Source organism: Chenopodium album, chromosome 19, assembly GCF_948465745.1.
Source record: "Chenopodium album chromosome 19, dcCheAlbu1.1, whole genome shotgun sequence".
Taxonomy (NCBI): domain Eukaryota; kingdom Viridiplantae; phylum Streptophyta; class Magnoliopsida; order Caryophyllales; family Amaranthaceae; genus Chenopodium; species Chenopodium album.
In genome coordinates, this window is record NC_137852.1 from 9,608,281 (window position 1) to 9,623,158 (window position 14,878).

Below are 14,878 nucleotides of genomic sequence, written 5' to 3' on the forward strand. Positions count from 1 at the left end.
TATTTTTATTTTTTATTTTTGTTTAGGAAAGGCAATAAATTACATAAACTTCGAACATGTCCTGTTTAATTTATTTCAGATTTTTTATTCAGATCATATCAGAACTATTTAGATCAGATCAGACCAGGACACATATTTTATCAAATTTTTTTGAAACCATTATTATTATTATTATTATTATTATTATTATTATTATTATTATTATTATTATTATTATATTAAAGAGTTAGTAATTATTATAATAAAAATTGCATAATAGTATAAAATAAGGTTGTTAAACACTGATAATAAAATTCAGATCAGATAGATTCAAATCAAATCAAAAGTATTCAGATTAGACAGATTCAAATCAAATCAAAAGTATTTAGATCAGCCCAAAAATATTCAAATCAGACCAGACTAGATCTTACAAAATTCAGACCAGATCAGATGAAGAGAACAAGTCCGAAATGTCATAAATACATATTTACATGTTATAAAATTAACATTTGTTTTTTGAAATATTATTTATTTAGTGAACTTATTTATAATCGTACTGTAATTAAAAAGTATTCAATTTGAATTTATTATGTTTTCTCCAAAATAATTAAAGTATATCAAAAATTTTGCACGCGATATATATAGAATTAGTACACAAACATACATAGAAACATTTTCTCTTTTGAAAGAGGGAGATGAAGCAATTATATGATTTCACACCATTTTTTTTTTTTTTTGGAAAGAGTATAATTTCACACCACTAATATAAGAATAATGTCAATAATTTTTTTCTTTTTTTTTACCCTAACGTACCCGTCAAAAAAAAAAAAAAAAAAAAAAAAAAGAAAAGAGTTACTCCGTATATGATTATTATGAACATGTATGTGCTTGATTCAATGTGTTCACTACGCTTATATATCTTTTGATATCATATCATTCTTTCTCTTTTTCCTTTTCTTTTATTGTTGTCAACATATGTTCTTCGTTTACACTTGAATCTACACCGCGATTGAGGCTAGAAACACTCCTTGATATGGCAACGGAATGTTGTTCTAATATAGAATATTGTTCATCATCATCATCAATTGAAATTACTTCATCATCAACTTCATTAGGAAGCCTACATTTTTCACCAAGTATAATCCTCTTAGTCCATAATGACTCGGAATCATGCTTCGTCTTCATATGACTTAATTCGGACGCCTTGTCCTTAAAATCGGACGCCTTATCCTTAATCTTCATAGACATTCTCATGCTAAGACTTGAGGATAACTTCCTTCTTGTTGATCCTTTTAATATGTAATTTTGTAAAGATGATGGTGACTTGTCAATCTTGGAGGGTTGATTTGGCTTTTTGTTCCCTGTAGTTTCACCAAATTCTAGCTTTGTGGCTGCCGGTGGTGGTGGTAATGGCTTCGATAAACCACCATCATCATTCGTCGTGGTGGTTGTAGTATGATCAATATTATTTGTATCTTGTGATTGTGAGGGAGGTGAATCCGTTGATTCTGTTGTCATGGTTGTTGTAATTCGTACATTTTTCTTCTCTTCTTCGTGTTGAGATTTAAAACTTTTCTTGGAACACATTCCACATAAACTTGATACGGTAGCAACCATAGCTACAACCCATGTAACAAATAATGCTAACGATAATATTGGGTGAATTGATGAAATTACCACGTTTGAAGGAAATTTTCTTCCCATGCCAAATATTTCACCCTAAAATGGGTGTATTTCTTCCAAAAAAACCCTTTCAATCCCTCCTTTTTGTTCTTTTGCTAGCTTTACAATTAATTTTATTTAATATGATCAATTGACAAAGCCTGAAAAGGTAAAGAAATGGACGTATTTCTCTTACTCCATATTGTTTCAAATGAAGATGAATACATCAATTTGGTATTAGTTATTACAAGGGTGATTTAATATTTGAAATTGTGCCCCTTCTCAATTTTAAGGGGCATTGTATGATTTGAAGAAATTTGCTATAATAGAAGGTCTTTGCTTTAAGTTTCATCTGAATTTTGGATATGCTTTCATATTAGTGTAAGGATTAACAAAAATGAAAATAGATGCTTTTTTTTTTTTTTCTTTTCCTAATCTACTTTGTTTCCATGACATTGCTATAAACATGCAGATCCTTCAATATAGGAAGGATACAGGAAAAGGATAATGAGAGAGATCGCATCATTTTGACTTGACAATTTTTTATGATACTATAAATGGTAAATTCTATTATGTCAAACCGTTAAGACAGGTTACATATATTTGACCAAAGAAAATGTTAAAAGCATATAACTCTTAGTTTGACAGAAAATAAGGATATAGCATTCTTGTTGTTCCTTCTTGCTTGACAACCAACTTATCATAGAAATGAAAAACAAAAATTAAATATAAAATGATGTAAAGAAACGTTTGAATTATAGTAGCCACTTCAAAAAGGTTCATATATCTTAAAAATGAAGGACAAGTATATTTGGGTGTTTGAATTTGAAATGGATTTTGATTTTTTAAGAACATTGATTATTTTTTTTGAAACAAAAACATTGATTATTATCTTCATCTTGAGTTTTTGTTTTTGTTTTTGTTTTTTTTTTTTTTTTTTTTGACGGGAAATAGTCACTTAACATCTTGAGTTTGACTCTTTACCATGTATGTGCTCAAAATAAAATAAAATAAAATTATATTAAAATTAATTGTATTTATAGTTATAGTTTTTTTTTTTTTTTTAGTTAAGATATTTATAATTTATACAAGTATTAGTTAAGGAAAAACTTACAAGCTAAGTGAGACTTTGATATATAGATTCACCTCAATGTTAATACGAAATATTTAATGGTTCAACTTCTATTCGTAATTTTCACATATACATAGTTGAAGACATATATTGAAACCGTGTTTGATTTGAATTTACATTGTGATTATTGTTTGTACATCATGCACATTTGAGAAACAAGTTTCATATGATTACATAGTTTGGTCTTCAAAAATCACAATATGTCATTAATGTTTTTTCTATTTAAGAAATTAATTAGATGCATTCTTAAGTTGATTACCTATAAAAATCTTATTTACAAAAAATAAAATTGGGCGCCTTATAGTCTAAGATAGCAACCCAATTAACTAGGCTCGTATAAACCAAACCAATCATATTTCCATTTTTTATCAAACTAGAGTACAAAAAAAGGCTCCAAGGTCAAATCCTCGAAGATAATGACAGAACTCAATGCATATAAAATTTAATTTTAGCTCCAACGTCAATACGTCGTCTTTTATAATGGCCTAGTACTAATGATATGATAAAAGTTAATTAGACTTAAAATAAAATCCAAATGTGGAAAAGTAATTCCGTAATTCGTATTTTACTTTCCAAATCATTGCTCTTATGTCGTCATGCATGAGATGAACATATCAAGTTGGTGTTGGACCTACTCTTATCAAAAGATAATGCAAATTCTTTTTAAGTAACAAAAAGAAACACAAGGAAAGCCAAAAATTTACTTCCTCCGTTAATGATTATTTGCAACAAAGGAATATTTTATATCTCACAAATAATACCCCTTTGTTGCAAATAACCATTAACGGAGAAAGTACATTAAATTTCATTACTATTACATTTTCTTCGTCTCTAAAAGTTTGTCTTATTTTTTTTACTCTGCAATATCATTCCCTTAAATTTCTTCTATACACTCAGTGCAACACTTAATAAAGTGAATATTGCAGATAAGTGAATAAATTAACATGAATGAAGGTGATTACACACAATAGAATAAACATCTTTCTACTTTGAAAATCTCTCAATTGTCTTTTAGCACGATTTTCAATGTATTCCCTTTGATCCTTTTAATTCACTATTTTTAAGACACATATTAGATAAGTTTAAAAGAATACTTGAGTAGTATATTGAAATGATCATTTTAACAAGATTTCACGTGAACATATTCAAGATATATGTATAAATTTCATTAGAATCTTTACTATGATAAACAAAGATTTGATGCTGAAAGCCTTGACTAAATAAACAATAAACATTGTGTTTAATTAATTGACTTCATTAAATATTGTAGGCCCTTGACCAACACACATTACAAATATTTTGATGATGAAATCAAGTTGATACTTAATAACTTAAAGAAGGTTGGAATATCAATTATCAACAAACTGTGCACGCATGATAATGGGTCAGCACTTAACCAAAGAATTAAAAATGTAGGGTAGAATTAACATTTATGATAAAATAGAATAGAAATTTATGAAAGAGAAGTGGAACCATCAAATAATGATTAACACTTTAGTGTATGATATTGACCCAAATATCTCCTTACATTTATAATATGCCCTTTTGCTTCCTCAAAAGCCTACCATTTTAGGTATGAATTTGGTCCTTTATTTGTAGGGTATTCAATATTATTGGTCAGAAATTACCTTCCAACATTTTATTTTTAGGCTACAAAAGCACAATGGCATACCATGATTCATAAGTGCCCTCTTTACTTTTCTTTTATTTTGTTTAATGCATCTTCAATGCTTCATCATTGATTGAGTTTAAGACCCACAACCAAGTACTTATAATTTGATGTAGGTTTGTGTTTACATCGTTTCTATTCGTCTTTGTAGTTGGTTGCTTAAAAGTCCTTAGATTTCCCTAGCTCGAGCCTCTTGCGGATTTGGATGCCGCACAAACAATATGTTTTTTTTTTGGTGTTTAGAGAGCCACAAAGGGCGGGTGATGAAAATCGATCCCAAGATCTCTAGGAATCGGGAGGGAAGCTCTAACCACTTGAGCTATCCCTCACTCTCACAAACAATATGTGATTGATAGATGATTTATGTGCAAATTTTACGTTGGGAGAAGAATAAAAAAAACATCTCACTATCTACACCATGCGTTTAAGAGAAAGTATTGTATAAGACGGACACTCAGGTGAAATGGATAAAGGTTGTTGGACGCTTTATATAAGTTTTTAAATCACAACTTTTGAAATTTAGATAATATATAAGCTTTTGGATATAAGTGTTTCAAATTTTCAATAAAATATTGAACATAACAATTTTTGAAATTTTGTATTGGATGGGTGAACTCATGGTGAAATGGACTCATCCAATACTCTGTGTATGTTTAATAGTGTTGTCGTAAGGGCACGCTAGTGAGTTCAGTTAAGGTGGAGGACTTTTGGAGAGACAAGTCATATGCTCATGGCTACTTGTGGCAAGACCAAAGTTTGAGGCCAAGCGATCAAACAAACATTCAGAAATCACTTATAATTTACACCATGCTTTGAGTACTCTCCCTCCTACTTTGTATTAAATTAGAATTTCACGTAAGTTCACATAAGTTTAAAATTTAACTAAGTTTATACCGTATAAGTTTAGATATCTTCCGCAAAAGCTATCCTTTCTTTTCATTCATGACAATTGACTATATAATTGCACTTTAGAATTCCATCTCTAAAATACCACCATTCCTCTAGTAATGGAAACATAGAGGGCTCACATCCTCATCCCTTAGTTCCCCATCAAATAATTTCAGTCCTACAAAACAAACATGGGATTTGTCATTTTGACACACTAAAATTTTATCACTATCCCCATATTCCCATCAACTATATGGCCATTGGCCACTTTTAGTCCATTATAATAATAATTCAAAAGTAAAAGGATAATAACAAAAAGATACTATGACCTAAAAAATAATGTTAGAAATTTGGAAGGACAATAATAATTATGGCAAAGTCCTAAAAGAGTGTGTTGTAGAATGAATGAAAAGATGGAAGATTCTCAATTTCTCACCTAAATTTATAGCATTATTGATCAAGTAAATTATAAGCTTTCAATTGACAACAATGAAAACATATACATAAAGAAGACTAAGGACCCATGCAATACATTTACCTTAAACTTACCACAAAAAACCCCATATAACACTCACATTTTTCCAAGAGCTTTCAAATCTAACACCAGTAAATTTGTCTAAATCAAATTCATAAAATTTCAATGTCTCAACTCCAATAATAGTAGTGTCATATCTCACGACATTTACACAAGAATATGAGTATGTCGAAGATTTGTCACTCTTTTTATACATGTGGTAGTACAAATCATCTTTAAGGGTTGTTCCAGTCTTAGGTTAGAATCCAACCAAACATATACAAATCACAACAAACCAATCCTAATCTTGCATTTGCTTATCACCAACCAAATATGGAAATATGTATTAGTAAAGCTTATGAAATATAAATATTTGAAAGATACGGAGTACACATTAAGATGTATCTAACAAAACCCCACTTGATAATGTCATTACTTTATACTCTGTATATAATAGCCTACATATACAGTAAAAGTTCAGTCAAACCAAAAGAAAGGATCAGATTAAAAATAAAAAATCTAACTGACCAAATCAAACCTAAGGGGTGACAAGTTTCATATCATCGTTCAATTTAAGCTATAGGGGAGGTTCACATATTTTCAAACCAGCATCATTTACTACACAAGCTTACATACGCAAAAGGCTTTTTCTTTAATCAAAACTCTTCTTTGAAATATCACAAGATTGTTACTGTAGTGGTGTTACAAAGACGAATCACTAAATCGAGCTCGCATTTTAGCTCCCAGTCAAATATAACAAGATTATTATTGAGAATGAAGTTGCTTGCATTAAGATAAGCTCAACCTGTTCACTTATGCAAAACTACAACTGCAAACCTTGGAAATGAATTCTAGCTTAAGCTCATATGAAGTGCTATGACTTTTAATAAATTTTCACGACAAAAATAAGTAGTAGATGCTGACATGGCATAAAACGTATAACAAACTGAGCCTAGGTGGGAGTCGTGGGACCCAGTAAATCATAATCAATTATATTAGATATATATAAAGATGGTCCATCAAAAAAAGAGCTAGGACATGAGGATATTCAGCTAATCATGATTATCTACCCACAAAGATACTAAATTGCAATAAACATCAGTATGGAACATTAGATAATATAAGTTATGCATTGACGAACATCATATCGAGGTCCAATAGAATCAAAAAAATCTAATGAGTAGGAAAACCAAACAAGCAAACAGGGCCTTTGTTTTAAGGCACCTTTTTTTCTTTTTCTTTTTTCTCCTCAACAAACTTTAATGATGGTTCCATCTTATCTGAATCAATCTATATATTATGTGTACCTACAATAGTTGGAGGAGAATCACTGAACATTTTGCTGGCTTGGATATTCACCCAACTGCTGCATTTGCCAGCTTTCATGAGGTGCAATATGTTGATGGGACGGAGTGAATTGCTGCAAAATTGATTGAGAAAAAAAGTTAGAACTACTTGCGTTTTCTCCAACTATTATTATAATAAGTTACAGGAAAAATTAGATCACATAATGGCCAATTTATTCAGAAAAGGAAAAAAAAAAAACAAACAAAAAAACAAGAAAAATTGCCCGCAATAATCCCACCTTTGGACCGTCCGCTAAAAATAATCCCACCTTTGGATTATTTTTAAATAATCCCACCTTTACCCTCAATCCGCTCAAATTGGTCCCAAGTGACCTGCAACCGGTTGAGCAAGTTTTTTTTTTTCTTAATTAAATTTAATTTACGCGTGTCAATACGTGATTGGTCAAAAAATAAGTTTTAATTTTAATTTTTTTAAACATGATTATTGGAGTAATTAACATTAATTAAATCTTTTAATAAATGATTAAAACTTCAAACAACCACCACCATTTCCAGCCACCTCTACGCCGCCAACATCAGCCCGGAACAACCCTTCGCCGCTCCCAAATCCGGGTCGGTCGCCGCTCCTCCACCTACCCCCGTCCGTCGTCTTTAAACTGATGGTGAAGCCGATGCAATTCCCGTAACAATGGTGATGCCGAAATTGATGGTGAAGGTCGAATTTGATGTTGATGGGCAAAATTGATGCTTTGGAAGGGAAGGGGGGTCAGAATAGGACGAAGGAAGGGGAGGGGTGGAAATCGGGTTGATGATGAGGAAAGGGGATTGGGTTGAATTGAAATAGACGGGAAAGGGGATTGGGTCGAAATTGGGTTGATGATGAGGAAGAGGAGGAGAGGAGGAGGAATGGCAAAGAGGAAGCAGAAGCAGGGGTTAGTGCTGCTGTTGTTGCTGATGATGTTCAGGATGATGATGATGAGCATGATGATGTTAAGGATGATGAAGACGAAGATGAGGAGGATTTAGAGTCACTATGGGAAAGGGACATGGGAAGGGGAGGACGCCGGAAAACATGGTGAGGAAGGGGAGGACGCCAGACCGTCGGAAATGGGATGGCGGAAGACGAGTGGTTGCTGGCGCAACAACCTCCCAGTGGTGGCGGTAAGAGCTGCGGCTGGGTCTTTTTTTATTTTTTTAAAGGTTTTTTTTTTAATTTTAATTTTTTGATTTTGACCAACCACAACCCGCCACGTGTCAGGTAACTTGGTATAACAAGTTAAATGACCGGTTGGGACCATTTTTAGCGGATAGAGTATAAAGGTCGGATTATTTAAAAATAATCCAAAGGTGGGATTATTTGTAGCGGACGGCCCAAAGGTGGGATTATTCCGGGCAATTTTTCCAAAAACAAAACAAAACAAAACAAAACGTTAAGAGAAGGGCTATCCTAGTTAAAATCAAAACGACTAAAAGTATAAATAAGTTCTAAGGGCTAATAAGTTCATCTAAGCCCATATTCTCTTCACCTAAACTGTGAATTTTGTAAGGTTTGATTTGGTTTAGTTTTGTCTGTTGTCATCTACTGGTTTGCCTGAACTTTGACTTATTTGTACATTAATACATAAGAAACAATATTATCAAGTGAAGGCTTGTTAAGTTCATCTTTAATGAATATTTTCCACATATTTAATATTTATAATTTTAATAATACAGAATTACATGTATTTGGCAATAAGCTAACACAAATAGGAAGATTTGGTCTAGTATAATTTGGTTTGATTTTTATAAGAATATGTTCCTAAAAAAGGTGAAGAGAAATAGCCTAAGCCACAATCAACAACTTGATCATATTAAGAACCATTTTTGGCATTTATATTCATGCTCTGCAACAGGTTACAACAAGAAACTATTGCAGCCTTCTGCATAAATACATGATCCTCATTCTTTGACTAAAGTACATTAAGATGTTCATCATTGAATATAGTGTCTTCTCACAAAGAGCATTAAGATAAAGCATAACGCCGCTAAAACACAGGATTATTAGATCATGTAGCTTTAATTTCTTTAAGTACCATTCTGATTCGTCTTGTAGAGGTCATTTGACTAATCAGCCATACATGTCCTTTTCCACTGTTTATACAGGAAAAAACATATAAAATCACACACTTTAACTTTGCAAAGCAATCTAACCTTACTATGGGGAATTTTGAGGGGGAATATAATCTGATAATGCACACACATGCAACTTAATAAATTTCAGACAAGGAATACTAAGAAAACCAATCTTTCTGATAAAATTTCTTCATGAGGCAAGAGATATAAAAAAAGCATATAAGATTCGAAAGCAATAACCTCCATTTTCGTCAAAAGCTCTTCCGCGTTGGGGGCAGATACTACTATATCACGCGCATCTTGTTTGATAAATCCTTCTTTTACACCGTTGTCAAAAAGTTGAAGCAAACAGTCATAATAGCCATCGACATTGAGAAGACCCACCTGAAACACCAGATAACATAACAACAATGACAATATGCACTTTGACATATCATTAATTTGTAACAAATTGAGAATGAAGTTCACCGGTTTCTTGTGAATTCCGAGCTGAGCCCAGGTTATCATCTCCAACATCTCTTCCATTGTACCATACCCACCTATGAAACAATTGAAACTGTTTACACACATTGAAGTACACACATCTGTAAAGGCTTGGAATTCAAAAAAACAAAGCAGTATCCATACCAGGAAGAGCAATAAAAGCTTCAGCCTCTCTAGCCATTTCGGCTTTCCTTTCATGCATGTCTGCAACAATTCTTACTTCCCCAACAGCTTCTCCAGATATCTGATCATCTCATTCAAATTAAAAGCATAAGAACAAAGAAGCCCAAGTTTTCCTTTGATTTATATTTTCCCTTCTAGTTCATTTTGACAATCTCTAACTTGTTAAATGTTAAGCATAAATGCATAATATCTATCTTAAGTACCCAACTAACAACATATAGATATACATATCTCCAATCTATCTTAATCCCCAATTATTATAAGGAAAGACAGAGTTGACCTAAAAAAACTTCCACACATACTACTCAATTTATTTTCTTGGTCAAAACCATGCATCGAACGGGTGCTAATGACGGATTGATTAATGAATTATCAATAAAACATATCAACTTTTGCAAGAATGAAAAGCACACATACCTCAACAGGCATGAGAGCAAAAGGGATGATACTGCATTCAAGGAAAAAAATTTCAAATAAGGTAAAGAACAACCCAACTTCATATTTCATGGTAAATTGAAGAAATGGTCATAAAATTACCCCAAAACATGGCAGCCTCCACTAAACACCCTCCTGGAAATTAACCCCATTAATCCAACACTTCCACCACCATAAACCAAATCCATCTTCCTTTTCACCTACAAAACCATATATATTAAGGTAAATATTCAAATTAATTCACAGTGGCATTTTATCAAACACTACATACTCACATCAACAAAAATCATCAAATGGGTCAAATTATTTGCATAACCATAAAAATTTTACCAAATTAACAAACCCATTTCTTAAAATATATCAAATCATCAATACACAAATTCATTCTTCAAATAAGATGAAATACTCATTAACTCATCATTCAAAATCCAATTTTGAAACCATTAATGCAGATTAATAATCACTATTTTGACTAATATGATTGAACATACATTTAATATATAGCAAAAAAAATTTGAAAGAAATACAGAAAATTGAGGGGCACAAACCAGTTCATTGCCCAAATCAATGGCACCATCACTGAAAACTTGTCTATAACCAGGATTACTCCCACAAAAAACACAAACCCTTTTGAATTTACTTCCTGTATTATTATTATCTTCCATTTTCAAGGAAAAATTGTGCAATAAAAATAACAATAATAAAAATACAATTGATAGAATTTTGCAAAGTTTCAAAGCATTGAGTTATAAAAAAAATAATAGCAAAAGACAAGTGCTAAGATTTCTAGATCAACCAAAAATTAAAAAGTTGGGAAATCCCAGAAAGATAACAAAATAAGAGAGTTTGGGTTGGTCTCCAAATTTTGTTACACAAAGCTAGCTTATTTATTGTAATCAAATAAAGAAAAAGCGCTATTCAAAAAAACATAAAAATATGAATTGAGAAAAAAAAATATATAAAAAATTAAAATTAAAATTAAAATTAAAATTAAGGGTGGAAGAAAAAAGAAAAAAAGGTGTATTTTGAAGTAATGATGAGAGATTGGAAAGTAAAAGCAAAGTTTTCTTCTTTGTTAACAAAAAATATTGGAGAAGAAGAAAAGGAGGGGTCCTCTAATACTCAATAGGGGGTTTCACAAGTTAACAAATCAAAGGGCTTTGGTTTGTAGATTCTAGATTTGTTTAATAGTGGGATTGTATGTTAGCAAATGTCTAGGAACCAATTCTCCAATGAGAATTTTTTATTTTTCCGATATTAGTCTTTATCAATCTGATGTTTTCAGACGTCGTCAAGATGACCTGTAGTCAATAATTTACACTGAAATACTCTGCTAGGTTTAAATTGTATCTAAAATAATAGCTTATCAAAATTGACTCGCATTAATTTGACTCTAAATTGAAGCGTAGTTTGACCTATGTTGATTATTGGGCCTTAATCATGAATGTACTAATTAGGTTATTATAGTATCAAGGGTGTTGACTAGACCTTACTCAACCCGATTGTATTGATATATGCAAAAAATTTCTATTGGGAAAAAATTAGTTTTGGGAAATTCTCATTGGTAGCAATAAACTATTGCACATTCTCATTGGTAGCAAATTTTTTTTAAAAGTCTCTTAAATAGCATTAGTAATCTAATTATTCTCTAATGTAGCATTATTTTACTAAAACTAACATAATTAAGTTAATTGGACTAACCATGGTTATATAATATGGAATGGACTAAAATACCCCCTTTTAATTTTGTAAATGCATCCCACTGATCAATTAATAAAGGCCCATTTTCATTGAAGACTTTGCCGTTGAACACTTTCGAACGTATTACTTGCTGCTGCGTTGATGATTTTCGAGCGCTAAACAACAATCATTAATATACCAATTTCAATCCTAATCTCTCTAAGGTGCTGAATTTTGACTTTGGGAAGGTATGTCATCCTATCTGAACCCTAAATTTTCTGTTTTTTCGAATTGAAATGTATTGTTGTTATAATTGCTCTGTTTTTTTCATGGATGATTATTTGAGAAATCTGGGTTTTTATGTGCTGAAATTTTGAATCTTTCTGGTAATTTAGGGTATGTTTTATTGTTAATTGGTGTGTGGTTTGTTTTGGGTTTTTATATGTCAATTCGTGTGGTTGTAATGGAGAAATTCTTGTGTATTTTTAGGGTTGTTAGTTATGTCCAAAATAAGTTGAATGTTACGAATTTATTGAGTTAATGTTGCATGTTGAATTGAGATGTGTATTTGGTTTAATAAATGCAGAATGGGTGATGCTATTGTGTTGAAATTCAAGTTTAAAAGTGGTGATGTAGATGTTGTTTTCCAGGACATCGATAAGACAAACCTTATCGATGTGATCATAGATTATTGGGATTATGCCGTTGAACGACATATTGAAATGCCCAAATTCCCTACATTTAGATATATGCATAACAAAAATTACCACTATCTTAATAGTGATCAAGACTTAATGAAGATGTTCTATGACTTTGCTGGAAAGAATGAGATACACATATGGGTGTATGATGCTAATAGCCCAAGTCAAATTTTTAAAGATGCTAAGGCTTTAAGGACAACTAGGAATGCAAGACGGATTAAGGAACAAATGCAAGGTGTATATTCTCACTTTTCCACCATCTCAACTAGCTTAATTCGCAAGAAAAAAATTACAGAGAAGAAGAGGGAAACAAAATTCAGAGGAAGAAGAAGATGGAAGTTAGAAAAATTGGGGAAATAGGAGTTTTATATAAGAACCCTAGTTTTTGAGGGAGGGAAATTGTTTTAATTGTGTTGGAGGGAAATTATGTAACCATGGTTACTCCAATTAACTTAATTATGTTAGTTTTAGTAAAATAATGCTACATTAGAGAATAATTAGATTACTAATGCTATTTAAGAGACTTTTAAAAAAAATTTGCTACCAATGAGAATGTGCAATAGTTTGTTGCTACCAATGAGAATTTCCCATTAGTTTTTATTTAGATCTCGACCCATGATCACCTCATGTGGAAAGAAATAACTTTACTTTTATCATACCTAAATTGATTATTTTACTTGAAAGTTGATTTATTAATAGACTCAAATTTAATCTACTCAATTTGACTGTAAATAGATTAAATGACTAGTCACTCAATAAGGTGGCTTAACAAGTTTCACAACAATATTCAATTTGACATGACCCTACCAAGATTAGGCTTGATTAAGTGTTCAAGCCAATCAAATTGCAACATGAAATATAACTAAACTAGGATATAAAGAAGATAAGTACTCCCTCCGTCCCTAAATTACATTTTTCTTTGTAAATTTACACGGGAATTAAGGAGGGAAGAATAAGACAAATAACAATAATTAGATAATGCAATGGGAAGTACAAAGATAGATTAGTTATTACTCATGACAAGTCATCAATTCTTTGCAAAAAAAAAGGATCAATCACATGCTCCTATTAAAAAAATTTAACCAATCATATTCATTGTAATTTGGCACAAGGATTATGAGTGAGATTAGGTAAGGATGAGTGAGAAAGCTTCAAATATAAAATAGAAAAAGAGAGTTGATTTACTAAAAAAAACTTACCAAAAATAGAAAGGAGGAATGTAATTTTAGAATACCAAAAATAGAAAGGAGGAATGTAATTTAGGGACGGAGGGAGTATATCATTTTAGGAATGTCGATGGGATAAGACTAAGTAAATCTTGGTATTCATATACTCATAGTCATAGTGTCATACACTCATACCCATCCCCAACTTCATCTAATGTTTTCGTTTCCATCCTCATAGTGGGTCTAAAATATATCACCATCTCCTCCCAACCTCCATAACAAATATAAATTTGAAATCATCTTTGCCCCATCAGCCATCACCCACAGCCTTTTCATAAAACCACACAATACATTTAAACCTATTCATACCCCATCAGAGTAGGGATGAGACGCATTTCTTATTTGACTCGCCCCACTAACATCTTTTTAAAAATTATAAAGATACAACAAGTAGTGTTAGTTCAATTTTTAGCTCCTCCTTGTTTGAGATTTTGATACTTGTTGTGTTGACCTTGTTGCGAAGTTGTGCTTTCACAAGGAAGTACAACAATAAAAGTCAATGTGACGATGTCACAAGACTCTAAATAGTATGGAATGTAGTATGTAATTAATGTAAATAATTGTGGTCCCAAAAATAGGAAGCTAGTACAATACTCGACATGTGTAATACTCAATCTCAACAGAATCAACTTATCTTTATATTACAAATTTACAATGAATGTAGCATTTTATCGTTTTTACTTTCTAGGGTTGATTTCATTCAACTGTCGGATAAAAAGTGGAATGAGATCAAATAATGTTTTAAGATGTTGTAATATGATAATGACAACTAGTTTTACTTTTACTCTTTTAGGCCCATGCTTTCTATTTAAGTCAACTGTTAAAAATGGCTTTAGGAGTCTCAATTAGGCGGCTCGACTTGTATTCCATGGAAATTTAGGTGTCTCAAATAGGCGGCTCGACTTGT

The 14,878-nt window shown here is 31.6% G+C and overlaps 1 protein-coding gene across 3 annotated transcripts; it reads right to left on the reverse strand.

The window, feature by feature from the left end:
- Positions 1 to 5,290: 5,290 nt before the first annotated feature.
- LOC145595911 (cytokinin riboside 5'-monophosphate phosphoribohydrolase LOG8-like) lies at positions 5,291 to 11,443 on the reverse strand. 3 transcript variants are annotated; one of them, XM_081652344.1, is made up of 8 exons: positions 10,913 to 11,443; positions 10,467 to 10,564; positions 10,347 to 10,377; positions 9,891 to 9,990; positions 9,732 to 9,802; positions 9,504 to 9,647; positions 7,156 to 7,264; positions 5,291 to 5,508 (listed from the first exon to the last, which is right to left on the reverse strand). In XM_081652344.1, exons 1-7 carry the CDS (start codon positions 11,027 to 11,029, stop codon positions 7,172 to 7,174), a joined length of 654 nt encoding a protein of 217 aa, XP_081508470.1. In that variant the 5' UTR covers positions 11,030 to 11,443; the 3' UTR covers positions 5,291 to 5,508; positions 7,156 to 7,171. The 3 variants fall into 3 exon arrangements, with proteins under 3 accessions (XP_081508470.1, XP_081508469.1, XP_081508467.1); XM_081652343.1 differs by having other exon boundaries at positions 7,152 to 7,264; XM_081652341.1 differs by lacking the exon at positions 5,291 to 5,508 and having other exon boundaries at positions 6,951 to 7,264.
- Between the last annotated feature and the right edge of the window lie 3,435 nt (positions 11,444 to 14,878).